The following is a 25295-nucleotide window of genomic DNA, read 5'->3' on the forward strand; positions in this document are numbered from 1 at the left end:
AAAGCTACAGTAATCAAGACAATATGGTACTGGCACAAAAACAGAAATATAGATCCATGGAACAAGACAGAAAGCCCAGAGATAAACCCACGCACCTATAGTCAACTAATCTCTGACAAAGTAGGCAAGGATATACAATGGAGAAAAGACAGTCTCTTCAATAAGTGGTGCTGGGAAAACTGGACAGCTATATGTAAAAGACTGCAATTAGAACACTCCCTAACACCATACACAAAAATAAACTCAAAATGGATTAGAGACATAAATGTAAGACCAGACACTATAAAACTCTTAGAGGAAAACATAGGAAGAACACTCTTTGACATAAATCACAGGAAGGTCTTTTTTGATCCACCCCCTAGAGTAATGTTAATAAAAACAAAAATAAACAAATGGGACCTAATGAAACTTCTAAGCTTTTGCACAGCAAAGGAAACCATAAACAAGACCAAAAGACAACCCTCAGAATGGGAGAAAATATTTGCAAACGAATGAACGGACAAAGGATTACTCTCCAAAATATATAAACAGCTCATGCAGCTCAATATTAAAAATACAAACAACCCAATCCAAAAATGGGCAGAAGACCTAAATAGACATTTCTCCAAAGAAGACATACAGATGGCCAAGAAGCACATGAAAAGCTGCTCAACATCACTAATTATTAGAGAAATGCAAATCAAAACTACAATGAGGTATCACCTCACACCAGTTAGAATAGGCATCATCAGAAAGTCTACAGACAACAAATGCTGGAGAGGGTGTGGAGATAAGGGAATCCTCTTGCACTGTTGGTGGGAATGTAAATTGATACAGCCACTATGGAGGACAGTATGGAGGTTCCTTATAAAAACTAAAAATAGGGCTTCCCTGGTGGCACAGTGGTTGAGAGTCCGCCTGCCGATGCAGGGGACACGGGTTCATGCCCCAGTCCGGGAAGATCCCACATGCCGCGGAGCGGCTGGGCCCGTGAGCCATGGCCACTGAGCTTGCATCCTGCAACGGGAGAGGCCACAACACTGAGAGGCCCGGGTACCACACACACACACACAAAAACTAAAAATAGAAATACCATATGATCCCGCAATCCCACTACTGGGCAAATACCCAGAGAAAACTATAATTCAAAAAGACACATGTACCCCAATGTTCATTGCAGCACTATTTACAATAGCCAGGTCATGGAAGCAACCTAAATGTCCATCGACAGATGAATGGATAAAGAATATGTGGTATATATATATACAATGGAATACAATTCCTTTTCATAAAAATGAATGAAATTGGGTCATTTGTTGAGATGTGGATGGATCTAGAGACAGTCACACAGAGTGAAGTCAGAAAGGGAAAAACAAATATCGTATATTAATGCATATATGTGGAACCTAGAAAAATGGTACAGATGAACCGGTTTGCAGGGCAGAAAATGAGAAACAGAGGTAGAGAACAAACGTATAGACACCAAGGGGGGAAAGCAGTGGGGGTGGTGGTGGTGGTGTGATGAATTGGGAGATTGGGATTGACATGTATACACTGATGTGTATAAAATTGATGACTAATAAGAACCTGCTGTATAAAAAAATAAATTAAATGAAATTTAAAAATTAAAAAAATAACTGTTGTCTATCAGATTCAGAATAAAGACTAAATACCTAAAAAAAAAAGTCTGTATGTATATAACTGAGTCACTTTGCTGTACAGCAGAGATTGACACAACGTTGTAAATCAACTATACTTCAATAAAAACAACAACAACAAAAAGAAAACAAGGGCACTAAGCTGAGTGCACACTGTGACTACACTATGAATGTAAGGAAGCCATGACTGGAAGGAAATACTAGTAGAACTATGAAAAAGATCTTTTCTTGGAAGTTTTTCCTTAATGGTGTCATAATGTTTTATAAATAAAAGGAAGAATTGAAAGAGAAAAGTGAGGTGGGGCTTCCCTGGTGGTGCAGTGGTTAAGAATCCGCCTGCCAATGCAGGGGACACGGGTTAGTGCCCTGGCCCGGGAAGATCCCTCATGCCGCGGAGCAACAAAGCCCGTGTGTCACAACTACTGAGCCTGTGCTCTAGAGCCCGCGAGCCACAACTACTGAGCCTGCGTGCCACAACTACTGAAGCCCGCGCGCCTAGAGCTCGTGCTCCGCAAAAAGAGAAGCCACCGCAATGAGAAGCTCACGCACCACAACGAGGAGTAGCCCCCACTCGCTGCAAGTAGAGAAAGCCCGCACGCAGCAACGAAGACTCAACGCAGCCACAAAAAAAAAAAAAAAAAAAAAAAAAATGAGGTGGACTTTCTCATAAAAGTCTCTGTAGAAAAGTCTCAGGAGCCACGGCTGTAGGGATAAGAAGCCTAAGGTGTAAAGGCTGGGATGAGTTTTACAACAAAGAGACAAACAGAAAGGTTCAAGCTTTCCCCTTTCAGAAGTGTTCTCTGTCTCCGTGGGTACAGTCACTTGCTGAACAAGAGCAGAATGGAAGCCTTGACTTAAGTGTTATATTTTGGCATTTCACTGAGTCATTTATTCACAGTATTCCAGCTCACTGTCGTTGTGGGTATTTTGAATTGTTCTCTAATTTTCTAATGGACAGTTAAGTGTCTTGATGGCACTTAACATCTAGCCTGGGGCCCAGTGAATGCTCCTCTTTCAGAAGAGAAGAGAACCCAAAAGGTGCTGGGGGAAAGCTAGACTAATTGTCCTGAAGAATGCAGCCAGGGAAGCTGGTAGGTTTCCTGGGAGCTTTTGAAGAAAAAGGGAAATGATGGATGGGACTCATGTTAAGCCATTTTAAATTTTGTCTCAAGGATACACATCACCTTCTTGTTGAAATGATACCGATTGCCCTCTGGAAAGACCACCCTCCCCCACCACCACTTCCCTGTCTCTCAGCCAGTGTGTTGAGGGGTAGAGCTGGGACCTGGGTCAAAACCAATCAATGCCACACAGTCCCCTAGCCTAGACCCAGTGACTGGTTCAGGGATGGGCACGCAACCCATGCAGAGACCATGAGCACGGGGAGAACTTTCCTGGGAACGCCAGAACAGAGGCAAGCTGTCTTTTCTGTTTTCTGCTGATCTTGAAATATGAGAGAAGGATTGTGGCCATCTGGCTACCAGCCAGCCCAAGAATAAAGCCAGTGAAGGGAGCAAGAGAAGAAGAAAAATCGAGTCCTGGTAACATCATCTGTGGTCTAATCAAGCTCCACTCTGATCAGCTAAAACTAAGACTCTTCAGTTTCCAGAACTCAGAAATTCCCTCCTTGTTTAAGTCAGTTTGGGTTGGGTTTTCTGTCACTTGCAATTAAGAGTCCTGGCTGACATGGAAAACTTGCTTTGGAGTCAAGGGACTTGGGCTCAAATGTTGGCTTCACACTGCTAACCCACTAGCAATGTCATCACGACCAATTGCTTCTCCTAAGCCCCGATTCCCTCATCCATCAGAGCCGTTCTGAGGAGGTGGCAACAATTTTTAAAGTGCCAGAATAGTGTTTGGACAAATAAGGTGATTAAGAATTTATGGTTTCTTCCCTCCCTCCCTCTGATTTCCTTTAAAGGAAAAAGAAAGGAAAGACTTGCTGATGGGAAGGTAAAATAAACATTTTTCCAACCCAATGTCCTTTCTCTTCCAACAAGTAGGCATTGCAAGGATGGGAAGTACCTTAAAAGAGGCCACCCCTGGGTCGGAGATGCCTGGTGCGTGTTGGCCGGTGCCGTAGCCCGCGTAGCTCATCACCCACGGCTCGTGGAAGGTCACCCACAGCTTCACACGGTCCCCAAATGTGGAGAAGCAGAAGGCCGCATAATCCAGGAAGATATCCACCATGCTCTCATTCTGCCACCCGCCGCGATCCTGCAGGGCCTGAGGCAGGTCCCAGTGGGACAGCGTGGCCATGGGCTCAATATGCGAGTCCAGCAGCCTGTCGATCAGCATGTTGTAGTAGGCGACGCCCCGGAGGTTGGGGCTCTGCCCCTGCCCGGTGGGGAAGATGCGGGACCAGGAGATGGAGAACTTGTAGACCTGGGCCCGGAGGCCACGAAGCAGGGCGACGTCAGTGCCCACCTTGTGGTAACTGTCACTGGCCACCTCTGGCGTTGCTTGGCCCTTGCCGGTGTTCTGGTGCCCGACTCTGTCCCAGATGCTCGCCCCTCTTCCGTCCTCGGCCCAGCCTCCTTCCACATTAAAAGCCCCTGTGGAGACGCCCCAGAGGAAACCCTCAGGAAAAACATCCTGCAGGAAAGCATCCCTTTCTGCCCTGGACTGGTTGGCAAACATTTCCCAGACTCTCTGATAGGCTGAGTGGGGCAGAGAGGAGTCTACTACTGTCTCCGGGTCCAGCTGCAGGAGAGTCTGGAGGGTCAGGTTGTCAGTCAGAGAACAAGACCAGCTGTAGGAGTGAAGTAACATAAAGGGACATAGTATAAGTAATGACTCTGTAAGTTACAAATGCCCCCAGACCGATGAACAGTGACAATGTGTTTAATCAGTAAAGATTCCAGAAACACCGACCCAAAGTCATGGGCAGCAAGTAGATGGGAAAATTACTATTATTGTCTCTTCTTAGGTGAGTTATCATTGCTCCTGCATGAGTGAAAATACTGTACCAATGCTACTGTTTGCTATATTAGATCACCCTTGAATACAGTCTTCAATTCTGATGAAAGTTTTTCTTCTTATAATGTATATTTATAAAACATAGCTAATAATAATGACTTCAATTTACTGAGACTTTTGATTCTATGGTGACCACTATGATAAAAATGTATGTACATTATCTCATTTAATTTTCAAAATAAGTGTACAAGATAAGTACTACATTATTTATCTTCTTCCTACAGAGGAGGAAACTGAGACTTAAAGAAATGAGTAACTTTGGGCATCAGGGGGCCAGCAGCTACTTACCAGCTGGTACAGAAATATTTCAATAATTGAATGACTGGTACATCTCTACTGATGTGTACCACTCAAATGTCAACCCTGACTATCACCTCCTTTCTTCTTCATGCTGCCTGGATTATGGTCATAATGGCAGGAGCTCAAGCATCCATCCTGCACCATGAGGTAGAAGTTTTGTTAAGAATAACAAAGCAACAAGATAGGAGCCTGGATTCCTTATGATTTTTACCCACTCTAGACTGTCCATCTTCAGGCTTTATTTATATCAATAAACTTACATCTTGTTTTTTTTAAAAAATGAGAACTCCTCCTAGATTACACAGCTTGCAAATGGTACAGCACAGAATCTGTGCTTTTAACCACATATCACTATGTATGTGTGTAGATGTGTAGACATTTATGTGCATGTTATGTTTTATTTCAGAAATAAATGTATCTGAAATAAACATCAGAAATAAACATAGCTGAAATAAAGCATAACATAAAAATGCTATTCTCAAACACAATGAAGTCTGATATATTCTATTTACTTCTAATCTGTTTTCCTTCTCTCTCCTTCCTTCCTCCTTCCCTCCGTCCCTTCTTTCTTTATTGTTTTCTCTGAGTCCTGTCCTGCAGGCTGGAAAGCAGTGCGTGATAACATGCAGCAGTTACACCAGCAGAGGGCAACCTTGAGGAAGGATTGGTGGAGGTGGGTGTGTTTGGCCTGGAGAAGAGAACACACATGAAGAGAGGAAGTGGAGTACAAGAGCATCTCCCTGTCCTTGGGCCATCGAGGGGCTGACACTTATACAAGGTTGGCCCAGAGCACAGAACCGGTAGAAGTGACGGAGACACTGCAGAAAGACCTCCCTCCCGTGGAGTGGAGCCTGGACCTTCCAAACTTAAGCTCCTCCTATTTTATTAAGCATCAACTCATCCGCATTTGGTAGAAAACTGGTGAGGGGAAATGATAGCCTATAGTTGTGGATTACCCAAAACAGATGCATGACTCTGGAGCACACCAGGGGCATGGAGGGGTGCCCACTCAGCTGTTCTGACCCAACCCTTCTGACTATGACCGTCCTTCTGGCTTGGGTAAGAAGAGGTCTTGAAGAAACAAACTGCCCCTGCATAACACAGAACTTGCCATACAGGCCTTGGAGCTGGGAGTCCTGGGTTTGCCTAACTTGGGAAGAGATTTAGCACAGAAAGTCTCTATGCCCAGCCCTCCAGGTGCCCCTCCTTCAGCCACCCCTCACCCCCCACTCTAAGGCACCTCAGAGCATCCCAGGTAATGCTCTTTTTCCCTCCTCTGGGGAGCAGTGCTGTATCTCCTGCCATACTCTGTGCTAGAATCACTGGCGGGCCTCTCTGTCTCACTTCTGAGGCCTAAAACACTCCGACAAGAAAATGATGCCCATCCTCTCAGGACGCGCTTCCACCTGCCCCTGCAGGTTCTCCTTCAACATTCACCTGAGTGAGAACCCCCCGCCCCCACTCTCGGTTTAACGTTAGCCAATGTTGGATCTTCCCTGCATACAAGGTACTGAGAGATCAAGGTGTTAGAGAATCCTGGAGCCGGTGTCTCATGTCATCTTGTGGTTTTGCAATCATTGTGATCTCAGGGTGCCCCCTTTCTTTTTCTTTTGCCATGTCATGCGTGACATGTGGGATCTTAGTTCCCCAAGCCGAGATGGAACCTGTGGCCCCTGCAGTGGAAGCATAGAGTCCTAACCACTGGTCCGCCAGGGAAGTCCCCAGGGTACCACGTTTATTATGACCTCTTGAGTTTTATTTTCTGAAAAGATAGCCCAGCACTCCTCAGCTGACTCCACGTGTGAACAGAGAGCAGTTCTGATCTACTTGCTCATCATACTGTTCATACTCCTGGCACAAAGCTTGACATGTGCAGCTGCTTAGGGTCTGGTGATCTGAACTGCTGATTTGAAGTGAGTTGAGAGGACTGAACAATGGAAGGAGACACAGCTGAGGACAGCCAAATGCTGCAAGAGAAAAAGTGCAAAGAGGTGGTGGCAACTGAAGTTTATGATCTTGGACAGAGCTGTGCTAGAAATGTCTGAGGTGAGCTCTAGCTGAAGGTCTCGGAAGCTAGTGATTGCCTCCGGGCCTTGGTCCTTCCTTGACACACGGTATATGATGCTCAGGTGTGTAACATACCCCCACGGAGAGCTGAGGGTTCTGGGAAGTTCCCTGCACTGGCTTCCACACCAAACTTTTCTCGAGAAGCGCATTGGAATATAAGTGCATGAGAATGATATAATTATGGAGATCACCTCAAATCTACTCTAATTTTTTTTCAGTATGTCACTTACAAATTTTGGTACTTTAGTCATGTGCAAAGAAATTATTTGCAATCCCACAATAATTTAAAACCTTGGGCTTCCCTGGTGGCGCAGTGGTTGAGAGTCTGCCTGCCGATGCAGGGGACACGGGTTCATGCCCTGGTCTGGGAAGATCCCACATGCCGCGGAGCAGCTGGGCCAGTGAGCCATGGCTGCTGAGCCTGCGCGTCCGGAGCCTGTGCTCCGCAACGGGAGAGGCCACAACAGTGAGAGGCCCGCATACTGCAAAAAAAAAAAAAAAAAAAAAAAAAAGGAGAAAAAAAAAAAAACCTTTGTCCTGAGAAACTGCTGATTTAGGCTTCTGCCCTGCTGCACAGCTGGCTTTCCTATCTATGCCATCTCCTCACGGGTAAGATGTTTCACATTTTGTGTGAGGAAATGGTGCAGAGAACTCACCTTACTTACTCAGATCACATAACTTCAGGGATGGGCAGATCTATCATTAACCCAGCCTGCTCGTCCACAACCTCACAATGCCTCCAACAAGATCTAAACTAGAAGGCAGGGGTTTAAACACCAGCTCTGCTAGCTGTGTGCACTTGGATGAACTAGAGGAGAACCGTGTGGTGGCCAGAGACACTGCTCCCTGCTTTCCCCTCTGAGCCTTCATCTCTTGTCTCTAGAATGGCCACGAAGGACTCACTGGTCCAAGAGGCAGATGACAACAGTCCCCTGTGTTTACACATGTGAAAGAACAACAGAGTATTCTGCAAATATCAGTTATTGGTAGTCCCACAGGAAATCTAACATTACCTTTTCTTGGAACTTGATGAACAGCTCAGGAATGTACTAAGATCAAACCCAATGGTGAGCACTTGTTCTTCCCTTATGGCTGTAAGAGAAGACATTTAATTCACTCTACCTGAAGCCCAACCAACAATATGCATGACTACTATCAACAGTTTTCCTCACTTATACACCACACCCAAACCCCAAGCAATGGCTCCAAACCCCTCTGGAAAATTCCACAGGCTAAAGATTTATAGAAGTCAAAAGTGATAGAACAGTGGTTCTCAAACTTCTATGTGCATCAGCATCACCTGCAGAGCTTGTTCAACACAGATTGCTGGGCCCACTCCAAAGTTTCTGATCACAGTTTCTGATCTGAGGTGGGCTCTAGAATGTGAATGTCTAACAAGTTCCCAAGTGATGCTAATGCTGCTTGTCTGGAGACCAAACAAGGAGAACAACTGACTCAAAACTCAAATATCTGAAGGGGGCGGAATTTTATTTTTTTTGTAAGAAACTATACACAAACATAAAATTGACCATTTTAACCATTTAGAAAGTGATGGGATTTAAGAACGGAAATCATTATACCATCAAAGATGAGTTAGGGCAAGAGTTATTAAGTGGTATCCATGGATGCAGTTCAAGAGGTCTGTGAAGCCAGCTCAGCACTGGTTACAGGTAGTAGAAAGGGCACTACCAACTTCTCCCATATTCTGACCTTACAGGGAGACTGAACTGGATATCCAGGCATGCAGGAGTGTGCCCCTTGGCCCTTCCTGCAGAGTGTCTAGTGGTCCTCAGCCCCTGAGGCCTTAGTGGACCTCCTACTTTCCCTTGGCCGGATTGGACCAGGAGCAACCTTCTTCTTCTCCTTCTTTTAATAGCCACACCATGTGGCATGTGGGATCTTAGTTCCCCAACCAGGGATGGAACCCGTGCCCCCTGCAGTGGTAGCACAGAGACTTAACCACTTGACCACCAGGGAAGTCCCAGGAGCAATCTTCTGATTACATGGCCCACCCATCAGATTCACTCTCAAGAATTTGAACTAAGAGACACCAAGGAGATGCTCCATGAGCTGTGGGTCCTATACCTGAAGATTTTGATTAGGTAATGGGGAAATGAACAAAAGTAAGGTGGCTGAGGGGAGAGAGGCAGCCCTGCCAAGGGGGGCAGAGATGAGAGACCTTAGAGGGAGGGGTAATGGAAGTGGACAGATGGACACAGGGCAGTTGCCATGCTTTCACCTGACATCTGAGGCCTGATGGTCTTTATTTCCATGAGACCAAGGCATCCTTACCATCCTCGTACAGAACCTCTCTCCTTTCTTGGGTCAGTGGGAGCTAAGGGATCAAGACCAACAACAAGAAGACAAGGGACACTAAACTCATCTGGGATGGGCTCTCAGACCACCCCTCCTCTGGTCGCTCCTCCCATTGGAACCCCAGACTTTTAAAATAGCTACCCCACAAGCCAGTGCACCAAATATCACTCCAAACCTCTCCAGTGATGGTCCACTCACCTGTGAGAAGGCTGAAGAACTGATCAGCTGGGTTCTTCCTCATGGAGAGGCAGTCCTGGAGTTTCAGATTGAAGATGAAAACTTCCACTTTTGGCTCAATAGTCTGAAATGATATAGGCCAGCAAGTGAACTGAAGCTGCCTAGAGTAAGTTTTTTGTTAACAGGGACAGATTTTAAAGATGAGAAGTCACGACACTCAATTTGGTTTTGGAAATGACCGCTAGCCATCTCAGTCAATAAAGAGAGCCGACTCTAGACTTGAGGGAGAAAAATCTACACTTTTCAATAACATAGACCATTCTCTACACTGACCCCCACCAAAGAGACAGGCTAATTTCTGCCATCACCTCAGGCTACAAGGTACCTCCTAGAACCAGTCACTGTGTTAGGACCAGGAACAAGGCAGTCTGCTCATGTCAGGGGCCTGTGCTGCTACAAGAAGCTCAATCAGGTGCCACTGTCAAGATGTTTATGGATGTCTAGGGTTTGCTTCAAAACAATCTGGTTTGAGAGGGGGAAGGTAGGGTATAGATGAAACAAGATCAGCCACGAGTTGATAGCTTTTGAAGCTGGGGATGGCTTCAGTTTACTTTTCCTTCTACCTTTGGATATATCTGACATACTCCATAAAGAAATTTAAAAGAAGCTATCTTCATTAGAATTGGAGCAGGTATAATTTCTCTCCCATTTCTAGCCATTTCAGTGTCAAAAGAAACATCTTTAGGCTGACATGTTGTTTGACCTCACTTTAGGTTACCTTTTTTGGGGGAGGTTGGGTTTTGTCATTTTTCCCACACTGAGTTTTCCTCCTCTAGTCGTTAACAGCCACTGAGAAATACCAATAGCAACTACTTAAAAAGAAGCCAGGCGGGTTCTTTATTTTCTCAGAGCAGCCAGTAACAATGAGCCTCAAGCCTTAATCTCCGAGAAACCAAGTAAGTCGCTCAGAACCAGTGAGTGGAGCTGTGACCCACGTAGTCTTGTTCTTTCCCTGGGCCAGGTCAGTGTGCAAAGCCAAACTCCTAAGGGAACCGAGGATTTTCCCCTCCCTGGAAGATCCATATGCAGTGAGGCAGCCTGTGGTATCACAGGACTGGAGAGCTGCAGGAGCCCTCTGCTGAGTGGGGAAGCCTCTGGTGAGCAAAGCCTCTTCTGAGAAGGGAACGTGGGACTCCTACATGTACCTCCTGAAGAATTCAGAACCTGTGGATGTGCTGTGGGTCCTCAGGCCCTAAGACACCTGTGTGCCAGTGGGGAGCAGCAGCTGAGGCTCAGAGAGGGGGTACAGGTGCTCTGAGGAGAGTGGAGGGATAGTGAGGGTTGGCTTGTCAGGATAAATATCTACATGACCACATCCATGAAATGTCTGTTTTAATCTCAGAATGAACACTGGAATTTGGATTCTCAGTAGTTTTCTACACAAGAGAGCAGAGGATCCATGTAAATATTTACCTTAACAAGCCAACCCTCATTATCCTTTCCAGGGAAGACTATCTAACCTCCAGATGTTCTCTATAGGAATCTCTCCAGATGCAACTCTGCAAGTATGTGGACTCTTTTATTTGTTTACTTATTTTTGGCTGCACCGAGAAGCTTGTGGGATCTTAGTTCCCTGACCAGGGATTGAACTCGGGCCCTTGGCAGTGATGAAAGCACAGAGTCCCAACCACTGGACCGCTGGGGAATTCCCTGCAAGTATATGGACTCTTGGAGGAAGTTCAGTTTACACATCAGCTGAAGCATTAAATGTCTAATATGCTCTCAGGAAACTTTGCCATTCATCATCAATATGGAAAACAGCTCAAATTACCTGCAATTGACTCAGCTTCTGCCGGAAACCTGCCTCACTTTGGCATCCATAAGATAAATCTAGAGAGAGGAAGTCAACTGCGTCCTGGAAATAAGTAAATAGGATCATCAGAGCACAAGGAATTTCAAGACAAAGAACTGCTCAGAAGTATTCTTTTTTTGTTTCTCCCCTTATTACTAAATGGAATACTCCAAAGTGGGATTTTCCAAGGGAAAAGCAGGATGAGGAAAAGCTGGGGACACAGTGAGAATGTGTGTGGGGTGTGCCTACGTGCTGTGGGGAATACATCACGTGTGCACTCAGCAAAGTGCCTGGCACACAGGAAGCTCTCAATAAATGCGCACAATTGAATGAGTGAGTGAATGAAAGAAGCACCATATGCCAGAAAGGGTGGGTTTCCACCAAGTGGATGAGCACGAAGGAAGGGAGTCAGAGGCCAGAGCTGCCCTGAGCAGCACCCTCCTCATGGCCTTCCACTTTGCAGGACGGAGGCAGTGCAGCCCTCACCCACCCACAGGCCCCTTAGTAATTTCGGCAGACCCTACTGGGGTTTGGGGTTTTGTTTTAATTGTAGGCTATAGTCACTGGCTACATTCAGGCCACAGTTTAAAGTCCATCCCAGTTGGCCTTAGCCTGGTCCACATTATTACTGGAGAACAGAACTCTCATGGTCCATGGACACCCCCGTCTGTGCTCCAGTTAAGGACATACCCCTCTGCCCTGTCTCTGGCCTGCATATACTTTAAGAACTACAGATTCAGAGTCTAAACATATGCAGATACCACGGTGATCCCCTCCCTACCCTTTTCAGCGAGCCATTTCTATCCTGGCCATGACCAGATCATTGCCTGTCTTCTCCCCTTCTCTTCCCTTGGGACAAAGACCGTCAATAATGGCATCTGCTGACAACCCAGTGCACTGTGACATTTGACAACTGACTCTCCTCTGGTTCCCTATGGCTTTCCCAGTCAAGTTATCACTGGTGTTTACTCAACATTCCACAGGCTTGCTCCCCGCTGGTGAGCTCCACTCGAACCTTCCCCTCTGCCCTATCAGCGCTTGCTTTGTTTGTCAATTCCATACAGCACATGATCATTGAGTTCATACCCTTGAAAGTCACTGTGCTGGGTTTAAAGATGAGTGAGATCCACAGAAGCTTCCAACTTGATACAGAGTGTTAACAGATGCACTGACTATATGAAGAACAGGCAGAAAGTTCTAAGTGCTATATGAAAAATCCACATCAGTGGTCCTCAAATCTTGGTGGGGATTAGACTCACCTGGGAACTTGGGAAGCCTATGAAGGCCCACGGCAACCCTCCACATTAAGCCTTGGCCTCTGTGTTCTTTACTAGCTCTCCAGGTGATTCTGGTACATACCAAAGCTTGGGAACCGCTGATCTAAACAAGTGGCTAAGGGTTCCAAGCTGGGAGAGATCACATCAGGTTGAGTGAGGGAGTATTATTAACAGAGGCCTCCTGATGGAGGGCACATCCACACAGATGTTAAAAATAGATAGAATTTTGTTGGAAGAGATTTGAGGAAGGCCAGGAGGATAGGACTTGAGGTAGGGAATGCAGGAGAGTCGGCAGGAAAAATAGCATACACGCTGGGACAAAAAGGTGAGGCCAGAGAGCAAGAAGGCCTGAGTGAGCCATATTCTGGAAGGCCCTGAGGAATTTCACCAATTCAGGGGAGTGTAGCTTCTCAGTAGGGAAATGAACAAAACTGTGCTTTCGGAAGGTGGCCCAGATGCGTGGCAGGAGTGGGGGCAGAGAGACCAGTTCAAAGACTGCTGCTTGACAAACACTTTTCAATCAGCACTTTGGTCTCCTGAGCTCATAACTGATAGCAATTATCGCCCCTCGTAAAAGAATTTAGATGGTAATATGGCCATACAATCAGTCTTGGACCTGGCCATTTCAGAACCTTATCATGTCTGGTTTTTAAATCCCTGAGCTGGTAAATCTGAAATTGGACCTTGGCATATGGGGCCTCCATCATAACACAGACACCAGTGCTGCACAACTACAGAAATCAGTTGTTTTCTCTGAGGGCGTTCCATACCACCCAGCAGCCAACATTACAAGGGCCAAAGCTGTTAAATTCTCAGATGTTTTAACTTTTCTTATTAAAATTATATTTAAAAGGTGTATTTAGACGAGGTCAAAACCAGGATGGGCACTCTAGGGGGACATTACTTTTAAAAAAAAAAAAACCTTTACCCTAGTATCTGTTTTGCTAAAAACACTGACCTCTCTTCTAAGAAGCTCTTTTAATAAAAAGTCAGAGCAAGAGCAGAGGCATTTGACTTCTTTGTGCAGGCAAAATCTGACACTTGACCAAGTGAGAGCTGGGGCTACAACAAATAGGATTTTGTTTTAAAGTAATTATGAATCTAGAGAATGCATAACACTCATAAGAGGCATTTGTAAGAATGTCAAGCAAACTATTATACAGAGGATGGATAAACAACAAGGTCCTACTGTATAGCACAGGGAACTATATTCAATACCCTGTGATAAACCATAATGGAAAAGAATATGAAAAAGAATACATATATATATGTATAACTGAATCACTTTGCTGTACAGCAGAAATTAACACAACATTGTAAGTCAACTATACTTCAATAAAATAGATTAAAAAAAAGAATGTCAAGCCAACAGACAAAAATTTCTCTTGGTTTTTTAAAATTAAAATAGCAACTTTCCTGAGAAGTTACAGATACTATTTCTTTGGGCTGTCATTACCTTGGCAAGTGCAGACGTAGACGGTTCTAGCAGGAGCTCGGAGACCACCTGGGCTCGCAGGACGACAGAGAGCTTTTGGCCTGAAACCAACCAGAGGAAGGGCTGAAGGTGAGAGAGGAAGGAGCCTGTGACCCCAGAAGCCCCTGGCGAACTCATTTCCTCTTGACCTTTCTATTCCATGTTCACTGACTTTAAAAAGGATTTCTTAAGAAATCACTCACATGATTTTACCCTAGCTGAAAGATTTTAGAAAACAAGGTAGCTTTTTAAAAAATGTCCTGGGCTTCCCTGGTGGCGCAGTGGTTGAGAGTCCGCCTGCCGATGCAGGGGACACGGGTTCATGCCCCGGTCCGGGAGGATCCCACATGCCGCGGAGCGGCTGGGCCCGTGGGCCATGGCCGCTGAGCCTGCGCGTCCGGAGCCTGTGCTCCGCAACGGGAGAGGCCACAACAGTGAGAGGCCCGCGTAACGCAAAAACAATAAATAAAATAAATTTAAAAAAAAAATTAAAAATGTCCTTTTAAAGAGTGTTTCATGTAAATCAGGATGGTGAAGTGCAGGACACTTGTAAAGTCTTTTGTAAGAATAAAAGCAGTTCCTTCCCTCAACCCTGAGCAATGTAAAAGGCGGAAAGGAGAGAACTGCGTCCTAAGTTCCTAATAAACCTTGGTCTCTGCGTGCTTTACAAGCTCTCCAGGTGATTCTGATACACAGTAAAGCTTGGGAACCATTGGTTCCAAACAGCTAACAGTTCCAAGTGGGGAGGGACTTTTGAAAGGCAGGGCGTTTTCAGGGGACTGCTGTTACCTGTCCTTTTTTGCTGTGCAAATTGTCCATTCGACACTTACTGCGCATGAAGGAAATATAAATCTGTGCAGCTTGTACCCACTTGCTTTGACATTTGATCACCTAACAGTGGTGCTTAAGCTTATGTGCATCAGAATCACCTGTCCTTCTCGTCAGCCCACTGGGGTGGGCCCAGGAGCAAGTGCCTTTTAACAAGCTTCCTGGGTGCTTCTGAGGCAGTGATGCTCAGACCACAACTCGAAACACGCTGCTGTGGACTTGGGATTCCTCAGTTGTTAGCAATGCCATCTAACTCTTTGATGTGCATAAGTCTTTATCTCCTGCTGGATTGTGTGCTCCTTGAGGGGCAAACTTAAACATTTCTCTAGGCCCTCCAAACAGCAAGCTTAGGACTGGGTGCATAGGCAGGTGCTCAGACCTGTGCTTTGGAAACAGTAAACAAAAATTGAATGAAACCAGAGTTTGAGACTTAAACTATAAGACTGTATGTCTGACTTCTCTCCTGCATCCAAATTCTATACAGGAGAAAGATCTCCCCAGTCAATGAAACCACTATTAACAACCGCTGCCAACTATCAAAGTTCTTATTTTGATAAACATAATGGAACTTTGAAATCCCCTGAGAAGGGAATATCACTCAGAGACATTTAGTCCTCATTCTGATAAGATAACGATATTTGCCAGTTATTCAGTGATTGTGCCCGATGGAGCCATTTCATATTCCACAGATTTCCATGCTTCAGTCTATCGTCACATCAGCTCACATAGAACACATGTTCTCAGACTGTGCTGAACACTTTAAAATGTACAATTTAGTATTATCTCTGGATCAATGACACGACACAAGAGTACAGTTAATCCCTAAGCACAATTGACCCACAAATCACTTCTGTTTGACTTTACAAGCTGTTTTTAGAATCAGAGTGAACTAATGTACCTGAAGTCCCAGAAATTCTCATATCATACAAAATAAACTTCCCGATATGGTTCCCAACCTGTTCCCAGTGCAAGCACAAACTATACTTCTTAAAATAATGTAAAATGCAGATTACTCAAAACTAGATTCTCATTCTAAGCTTGCAGTTTCATGTTTTCTTGGGAATGAAATGGGGGGTAATTGCTCTGGCTTAAGATAATTTATCTTGGAATTTTTGCTGGAGATGGTTAAAAGTCGGTATTCTTGTCTACAGAACTCAAAGTCAGTATTTGCTGTGGGTTGAGAATTAACTGTTTCAAGGCCATGTAGAAAAATCACTGCACAGCACTGTGTAAGTTCATGTCCCTCACAGGCATTAGTAGATTTCACTAAGGATAAGCTCAATTCTGTTTCCACCACAAAGGGAAGTTCTTCCTCCAAAAACCATTGCCGTTGTCCATTAAAAAATAGTCCCTTTCCGTTTGCTCCTTTCTCTTTTGCCTTAAATGCTTCAATAAAAGTAATACGGACAGTATTGAACTGCCAGTATCAATGCTTCAAGAGGTGGGTGGGGACTCAAGTGTTGCTGTAGATTGTGTCCCAGTGTTGTACAAGAGGTGGGTGCTGTGCGCAACTCTACTCTTATGTGAGAGGGATGTTCACTCTCCTGCTCTCCCTCTGACTCTCTGCTAAGAACCTTCTTTTGTATCCTTCCCATGGTGCACATTAAAAACATCAATAGGAGGTTTATAATAACACATATAGAAAGATTAGAAAAGAACTTTTCAGAATTGTGGTAAAAATACATAACATAAAATTTACCATTAAAATTTTTTTAAGTGGCTTTAAATACATCCACATTGCTGTGCAACTGTCACCACCATCTACCTCCCAAACTTTTCCATCATCTCAAGCTGAAACTCTGTGTCCATGATCAGTATCTCCCCCATTTCCCCCTCCTCCCAGCCTCTGGTAATCATTATTCTACTTTCTGTCTCTGTGAATTTGATCATTCTAGGTCCCTCACATAGGTGGAACCACACAATATTTGTCCTTTTGTGTCTGGCTTATTTCACTTAGCATAATGTCTTCAAGGTTCATCCATGCTGTAGCATGTGTCAGAATTTCATTTCTTTTTAACGCTGAATAATATTCAATTGTATGTATCTAGCATATTTTCTTTATCCATTCATCCTTGTCTGGGCATTTGGATTATTTCCATCTTTTGGCTATTGTGAATAATGCTGCTATGAAAATGGGTGTGCAAATATCTGTTCAAGTCCCTGCTTTCAATTCTTTTGGGTATATACCCACAAGTGCTAGATCATATGGTAATTTTATGTTTAATTTCTTGAGGAACTGCCACAGAGTTTTCCATAGTGGCTACACCGTTTACATACTGGCCAGCAATGCACAGGGTTATAATTTCTCTCTATCCTCACCAACACTTGGGATCTTCTGCTTTTTAAAAATAGTAGCCATTCTGGTGGCTGATGCACATAAGCAGGAGAATTAATCAATAAAATGTGGCTTAGTCCCACAATGGAATATCAGATAGCAGTGAAAAGAAGATACTATAGCTATATTCAACAATATGAATAAGTTTTTGAAACAGTTTTGTTGGAGAAAAAAGAAGTCCTAGAGGACTACAAAAAGTGTAATACTCTTTCATGATGCTCAAAACCAAACCAATCAAAATTGAAAACTATATTGTTTAAGCACACATGCAGTTGGGATAGAAACTATATTTTTAAAAAAGTAATGGAATCTCAATGAGATACCATCAGAATGGCTAAAATAGAAAGGATGAAAATGCCAAACGTTGGTGAGGATGTGAGGCCACTGAAATTCTCACACACGGCTAGTGGGAGTATAAAATGGAACAATTGCTTTGGGAAACTGGCAGTTTCTTAGAAAGTCAAATACATCTCTCCCCTGAAATCCAGCAATTCCACTCCTAGGTATTTATCCAAGAGAAATGAAAACATATGTCCATGCAAAAACTTGTACAAGAACGTTCATAGCAACTTATTTATAGGAGATAAAAACTGGAAATTGCACCAATGCCCCTCAATTGTGATACATCCATGATAGAACACCACTTAGAAGAAACAAGGAGCAAATTACTAATACAGCAACAAAATAATCTCACAAACATGCCAAATGAAAAAAGACAAACAAAAAAGTACATACTTATGATACCATTCGTAACTATGCTGATAGAAGTCAGATCAGTGGTTGTTCCTTGGGTAGGGATTGATTAGGAAGGGATAAAATTGATCAGGAATGGGATTTTTGGAGGTGTTGGTTAATGTCTTATATCTTGATAAAGGTATGGGTTACATGGATGTATGGGTTTGTCAAAACTAATCAAAGTGTAAAATTAAGATCTATGCACTTCACTGTGTGTAACTCATACCCTGATAAAAAAATTCTTAGGAAAAAATCAGAACTGCATTTCACCTTGTTTATTTTCTAATCAGCAGTAAATGGGAGTTTAATTTTTTTTTTTTTTTTTTTTTTTGTGGTACGCGGGCCTCTCACTGCTGTGGCCTCGCCCATCGCGGAGCACAGGCTCCGGACAAACAGGCCCAGCGTCCATGGCTCACGGGCCCAGCCGCTCCGCGGCATGTGGGATCCTCCCGGACCGGGGCACGAACCCGTGTCCCCTGCATCAGCAGGCGGACTCTCAACCACTGCGCCACCAGGGAAGCTCGGAAATTTAATTTTTAAACATATTTTTAAAACATGGTGAATTTTGGGGGGCTACAATATATTTAGTAAAATCTCAATTTTTCTGTAATTAAATATTTTTATTCAAAACGTTTGACCTTGTACCTCCATTACGGACACCAAATGGGGAAGAGGGGAAAGCCATAGACTAATAAAAATGGATGGAATATTTAGCACAGTGGTAACCTGGGATGGGGTGGGAGAGAATGGGAGATGAGATAGGGAAGAATATACAAGTAGACATAAGTTGTGGTATGGTTTGTCTTGTTTTATAAACTCTCAACCTTCCAATTAATTTTTTAACATTAAAAAACTGAGATATAATTCATATACCATAAAATTCATCGCTTTAAAGTATACAATTCAGTGGTCTTTAGTACATTTACAAAGCTGTGCAACCATCTCCACTAATTCCAGAACATTTTAGTAACCCAGGAAGAAATTATATAACCATTAGCAGTCACTTCCCATTCTCTCTTCTAGCCCCAGATATAGCTACTCTACTTTAGTGTCTCTATAGATTTGTCTACTCTGGATATTTAATATAAATGAAATCATATAATATGTGGTCTGAGACTGGCTGCTTTCACTTGGCATAATGTCTTCAAGGATTATCATGTTGTAGTACGAATCAGTACATCATTCCTCTCAAGGGCTGAGTAATACTCCATTGTACTGATATGCCACTTTTTGTTTATCCATCAATTGATGGACATTAGGCTTGTTTCCACTTTTGGTTATTACGAATAATACTGCCATGAACATTTGTGATGCGTTTTTGTCTGGACATTTGCTTTTATTTCTCTTGGATATATACCTAGGAGAGGAGTTGTTGAGTCATATGGTAACTCTAAAATTTAACTTGAGGAACTGCCAAACTGATTTCCAAAGTGGCTGCACCATAATTCATTCCCACCAGCAAAGTATGAGTGTTCCAATTTCTCAGCATCATTGCCAACACTTGTTATTGTGTCTTTTTTTAAAAAAATAAATTTATTTACTTATTTATTTTTGGCTGCATTGGGTCTTCATTGCTGTGCGCGGGCTTTCTCTGGTTGCAGCAAGTGGGGGCTACTCTTCGTTGCGGTGCGCAGGCTTCTCATTGTGGTGGCTTCTCTTGGTGTGGAGCACGGGCTCTAGGTGCATGGGTTTCAGTAGTTGTGGCACGTAGGCTCAGTACTTGTGGCTCTTGAGCTCTAGAGCACAGGCTCAGTAGTTGTGGCACACAGGCTTAGTTGCTCTCCAGCATGTGAGATCTTCCTGGGCCAGGGCTGGAACTTGTGTCCCCTGCATTGGCAGGCAGATTCTGAACCACTGCGCCACCAGGGAAGTCCCTGTCTGTCTTTTTTATTACAGCCATCCTAATTGATGTGAAGTGGTGTAATATATATATTATATATATGTATTATATATTATATATAATTTTTTGCTGTTTTCTTACTCTTTAAAAAATTGAAGCATAATTGACCTACAACACTATGTTAGTTCCATGTGTACAACATAGTGATTCAATAATTCCGTGTTACAAAATCACCACAGTATTCTGTTATATTTTAATTGCTGGACTGAGTGGTCACTCCATGGGTGTTAGTTATTGTGTGGCTGAACCACACTGACTCTATTTTGTCAGCTCCATCTTCGGCCCACAGTCCTAACCCCTCCCCTTCCTGTGTGACTGAGCTTTAGCCTACTCACAAGTAATGCACCCAAGCCAGATAAGTTTCCTATCAACTTTTACCCTTGTCTTCATCAGATACAAGAACTGGAAGAATGCTCTTTAGCTGACACAGATGGTTAATGGTCCTCAAGGAATAATGGTCATGAGACCCCCAAGGGGATGGAAAAACTTCCAGTCCCACTGGTGCAGATGTGCTTCTCCCTTAATAATCAGACTGCATTTTTAGCTTTGGCCCCTTTAAATTCCCTTGTGCCCCTTTTGGCAGTAAGGAATGCAGCTGCAAATGCTTCCAGATCGCTGTTCACCCTATCTTACCCATATGTAAATTACCCACAATAAACTCCATAATTGCATTTTATGAAGTTGCCTGCTTCACTTTTTGGTCTCAAAGTTCCTTTTCAGTTTGGGGGATATTATTCAATATCCCCACCTTCAAAAAGTTATTTTGCTTTTAACCAACATATGTTGGTTAAAAGCGGCCATGGCTCACGGGCCCAGCCGCTCGGTGGCATGCGGGATCCTCCCGGAGCAGGGCACGAACCCGTGTCCCCTGCATCGGCAGGTGGACTCTCAACCACTGCGCCACCAGGGAAGCCCAACATAATTTTTAATAGTGAAAATTAAATAAACTTATATACAAAAATGAAAGAATATTTTAAACTCTATGATCCATTAATATAATGGGAACCTGTAACAACACTGAAAATCATGCTTTCAAAGAGTTTTTAATAAAATGAGAATATATTCATTAAATATGTTAAGTTTCAAAGGCATAGTATACAAGTATGCAGATGTATTATATACTATGCATAAAAATATACATACAGTATATAATAAAAACCAGGAAGCATATATAATCCAAAATTGGTTCTCAAAATTGGTGTACCAATTTTTTGGTGTACCTAGCCTAGATTCACCTAGGGAATTTATTAAAATCAATGTCCTGATTCCATCCGGGCCTACTGAATTGGAACCTTAAACTAGCCATGAAGCAGGAATACGGACAATTGTAAGCATGCTCTTCTCACTATCTGTCAGCATATTATTATTTTATCTTTGTATTTGTCTCCCCTGCTGGAATATAGGCTTCAACTAGAACATGTAACTCGCTTTGCATAAGAAAAAGGGGAGGCTCAGGAATTCCCTGGAGGTCCAGTGGTTAGGACTCTGGGCTTCCACTGCAGGGGGCATGGGTTTGATCCCTGGTCGGGGAACTGAGATCCCCCAAGCTGAGGGGCATGACCGAAACACACACACACACACACACAAAATAAAAATAAATAAATAAATAAAAGAAAACGGGGTGGATGAGAGGATGGGCAATCTTGAAATGGTAGGAAGAGTCAGGGATGCAGGACTGGAGAAAGGAGGACAGAAAGATAATCGGTGATAGTGCAGACTCAAGATTGGGCAAGGGGACTTCCCTGGCGGCACAGTGGTTAAGAATCTGCCTGCCAATGCAAGGGACATGGGTTCGAGCCCTGGCCTGGGAAGATCCCACATGCCGCAGAGCAACTCAGCCCATGCGCTACAACTACTGAGCCTGCGCTCTAGAGCCCACAAGCCACAACTACTGAGCCCACGTGCCACAACTACTGAAGCCTGCGCACCTAGAGCCCGTGCTCCACAATGAGAAGCCACGACAATGAGAAGCCCGCGCACCACAACGAAGAGCAGCCCCCACTCACCACAACTAAAGAAAGCTTGTGCACAGCAACAAAGACCCAACACAGCCAAAAATAAATAAATAAATTTATTAAAAAAAAAAAAGATTGGGCAAGGGGGCTCAAAAGATATTTTTCAAAGGGAATGCTGGGCACTGTACAATGTAAACCACCCCTACCTACCTCCACTGGGAAATCTTCAGTACGGTATTAATTTCTCACTAATAAATAGATATGGGGGACTTTTTTTAGGCTGTGCTTTGTGGCATGCGGAATCTTACTTCCCCGACCAGGGATGCTTGAACCCATACCCCCTGCGGTGGAAGCTCGGAGTCTTAACCACTGGACTGCCAGGGAAGTCCCAAAGGGACTATTGGAGGTAAGTGGAAAGAAATGCTGAGTCCTGCTTTAAGGAGGGTGGAGGAAGGTGGGTAATGAAGGCTGCCGGTGGGTCAGCCACCTGGGTCATGTGTACTCACCTTGAGAAGCATATTTTTCATGGAAAATCTCATAGGCTTTTCTGTGGGCATCAGTGAGGATCTGGAGACGTGAAGATCTTGATTCCTGGTGGGGAAGCTCCATTATCACTTCCTCCAAGTCACTAAAAGTGAACCAGATCTCAACTAGGTCCCCAAAGGAGTGGAAGATGAAGGAGGCATAGTCAGCAAAGAGATCAGCAAAGGCCTCAGTTCTCTGGACGGTGCTGGCAGGAAGGGTCTGGTGGTGCAGGACCACCAGGGGCTGAAGCTGAGCACCCTTGAGGGCCTCAAGGAGTTGCCGGTAGCACTGCACTGTTTCCTTGTCTGGGTTCTTGGAGGTTCCTTCTGGGAGTAGCTGTGCCCACGGCAGAAATACTTTGTAATGAGTGATCATAATGGCACGAACACTGCTAAAGTACTCTGGCAGGAAAGAGGGCAGTGGCTGGTGACAAACATAAATTTCTTTGTCTCCTGTTACAAAGGGAGCATCCTGGTTTCCCAGTGGACCCCTCAGGTTGTGTAGCAAGTCGCTGGTTAGAGGACCAGCAGCTGAAATGAAGTTTCTATCAGATTCCCAGTCTAACCCCCAACAAGAAAAACTTAGGAGGACAATAAGGACTAAATGCCAGACTAGCTCCATCTTCAAGGAACTGTTAGGAGGTATGTGGAATACTTACTTTATAACTACAGTTGAGGTTGTAAAATATTAAGTGACTGTAAACACTTACTATGTAACTGGGTTATCTACGATAATAAAATCAGTATGTGATTCACCTATGTAACATCAAAAAAATTTAAAACTATAAGAGATAACACAAAAACCTCAAACTTCTCACACAATTTATGCCAAGGAACCTGGGAAGTGTCTGCAGAAAAAAAGTTCTCCACATTTTTTCTTACTTACAAATTATTTTAAAACTTATTTACATAGCAGAACAAAAGTGAGTTCCTCGCCAAACTTTTTTTCTCCTTTAAAAACATGTAGCGGGGGGGGCTTCCCTGGTGGCGCAGTGGTTGAGAGTCCGCCTGCCAATACAGGGGACACGGGTTCGTGCCCTGGTCCGGGAAGATCCCACATGCCGCGGAGCGGCTGGGCCCATGCGCCATGGCCGCTGAGCCTGCGCATCTGGAATCTCTGCTCTGCAACGGGAGAGGCCACAACAGTGAGAGGCCCACATACCGAAAAAAAAACACACAAAAAAAAACATGTAGAGGGACTTCCCTGGTGGCGCAGTGGTTAAGAATCCGCCTGCCAATGCAGGGGACATGGGTGCGAGCCCTGGTCCGGGAAGATCCCACACACAATGGAGCAACTGAGCCCGTGCGCCACAACTACTGAGCCTGTGCTCTAGAGCCCGTGAGCCACAACTACTGAGCCTGCGTGACACAACTACTGGAGTCCGCGCCTGGAGCCCTTGCTCCACAAAAGAGAAGCCACCACAATAAGAAGCCTGCACACCACAATGAACAGTAGCCCCCACTCGCTGCAAGTAGAGAAAGCCTGCGCACAGCAACAAAGACCCAACGCAGCCAATAAAAAAAAAAAAAAAAAAAAAAAGTAGGGACTTCCTGGTGGTTCAGTGGTAAAGAATCCACTTTACAAGGCAGGGGACACGGGTTCGATCCCTTGTCAGGGAACTATGATCCCACATGCCACAGGGAAACTAAGCCTGCACGCCACAACTACTGAGCTCTTGCGCCCCGTCTAGAGCCCGTGTGCCACAAACTACAGAGCCCACGTGCCGTGGAGCCTGTGCACCACAACTAGAGAAGAGAAAAAAACTGCATGCCACAACTAGAGAGAAGCCTGGGAGCCGCAATGAAGACACCACGTGCCACAACAGAAGATCCCGCATGCCTCAGTGAAGATCCCAAGTGCCGCAACTAAGACCCCATGCAGCCAAAAATAAATAAATAAAAAATCTTAAAAATAAATAAAATAAAAATATGTAAGTAAATGATGAACACATTTTGTAAAAGATTCAAACAATACAGAAATATATATGAAAACTTACTAATTCCCCTCTTCCCTTCCCTTCATAGGGTAATCACTTTCAACACTGTGCTTACTTCCAGTTTCCTTTCTCTGTACATATTAATGGCTGTTCAGGAGTTGGAATGCCAGTGTTTAAATCTCATCTGGCGAAAGTTACTAAATTTCTCTGTGCCTGCTTCCTCATCTGTATAATGGTGACAGATAGGTTGTGAGATTTAGATGAGGTCATTCATTAGCATATTAAGAACAATGCAACTGAATGATAGCTATTATTACATATATATAATGCAAACATACATGTGTATAACATTTAAAATATATAATTTAACATATATGGAATTATGTCTTATGTAGCATTCCTCAGTTGTTTTTTATTTTCCTTCACTTAATAGTGCTTGGAGCTCTGTTTATACCAGAATATGTAGACCCACTTCTTTGTAACAGATGCATAGCATTCCACAGTAAGGTTGTACCATAGTTTAACCTCTTGCGTATTGAACACTGGTTGGTTCTTAATTTTAATATGTTGCAAATTAATATCTGTATCTTTAGTTATACATCTTTGTCCACATATCTTTTATTTAAGATAGATTCTTAGAAATTAAGTTGCTGACTCAATGGCATGCCCATTTGGAATTTTTATTGTAATCCAAAGTCTTCTAAAACAGGCTTCTTCAAATTTAAATCCTACCTACAGTTAGAAGTGTGTCTAAATCTCTCTGGTTTGCTCACACCTGTTATAAAACTTCATATTTTGGACACTTGTTTCTGTTTAGAGGGGTAGCTTTTCAGGTTAATTGGCTACTTGTTTTTCTTCTTTATATCCTTTGTACATTTTTATTAACTTATTATTGATATAAGAACTCTTAATAGAGTTTGGATATCATGTATTAAAATGTGATAGAAAAAAAATTTCTCTCTAGTGTTAGTTTTAAAATTTGGTTTATAGTGTCCTTCAAAA

The 25295-nt window shown here is 43.7% G+C and overlaps 1 protein-coding gene across 1 annotated transcript in view; it reads right to left on the reverse strand.

Moving 5' to 3' along the window:
- LCT (lactase) overlaps positions 1 to 22978 on the reverse strand; it is a gene marked incomplete at its 5' end in the record, with an annotated part of 52509 nt that extends 29531 nt beyond the window's left edge. The window contains 6 exons of the mRNA XM_079923455.1: positions 3663 to 4389; positions 7997 to 8075; positions 9498 to 9600; positions 11308 to 11391; positions 14062 to 14141; positions 22339 to 22978. Of these exons, the coding sequence (XP_079779581.1) occupies positions 3663 to 4389; positions 7997 to 8075; positions 9498 to 9600; positions 11308 to 11391; positions 14062 to 14141; positions 22339 to 22978 (1713 nt within the window). The remainder of the gene's footprint in view (positions 1 to 3662; positions 4390 to 7996; positions 8076 to 9497; positions 9601 to 11307; positions 11392 to 14061; positions 14142 to 22338) is intronic.
- Between the last annotated feature and the right edge of the window lie 2317 nt (positions 22979 to 25295).

The sequence above is a fragment of the Stenella coeruleoalba genome (genome assembly GCF_951394435.1).
Source record: "Stenella coeruleoalba genome assembly, chromosome: 6".
In the NCBI taxonomy this organism is placed as follows: Eukaryota; Metazoa; Chordata; class Mammalia; order Artiodactyla; family Delphinidae; genus Stenella; species Stenella coeruleoalba.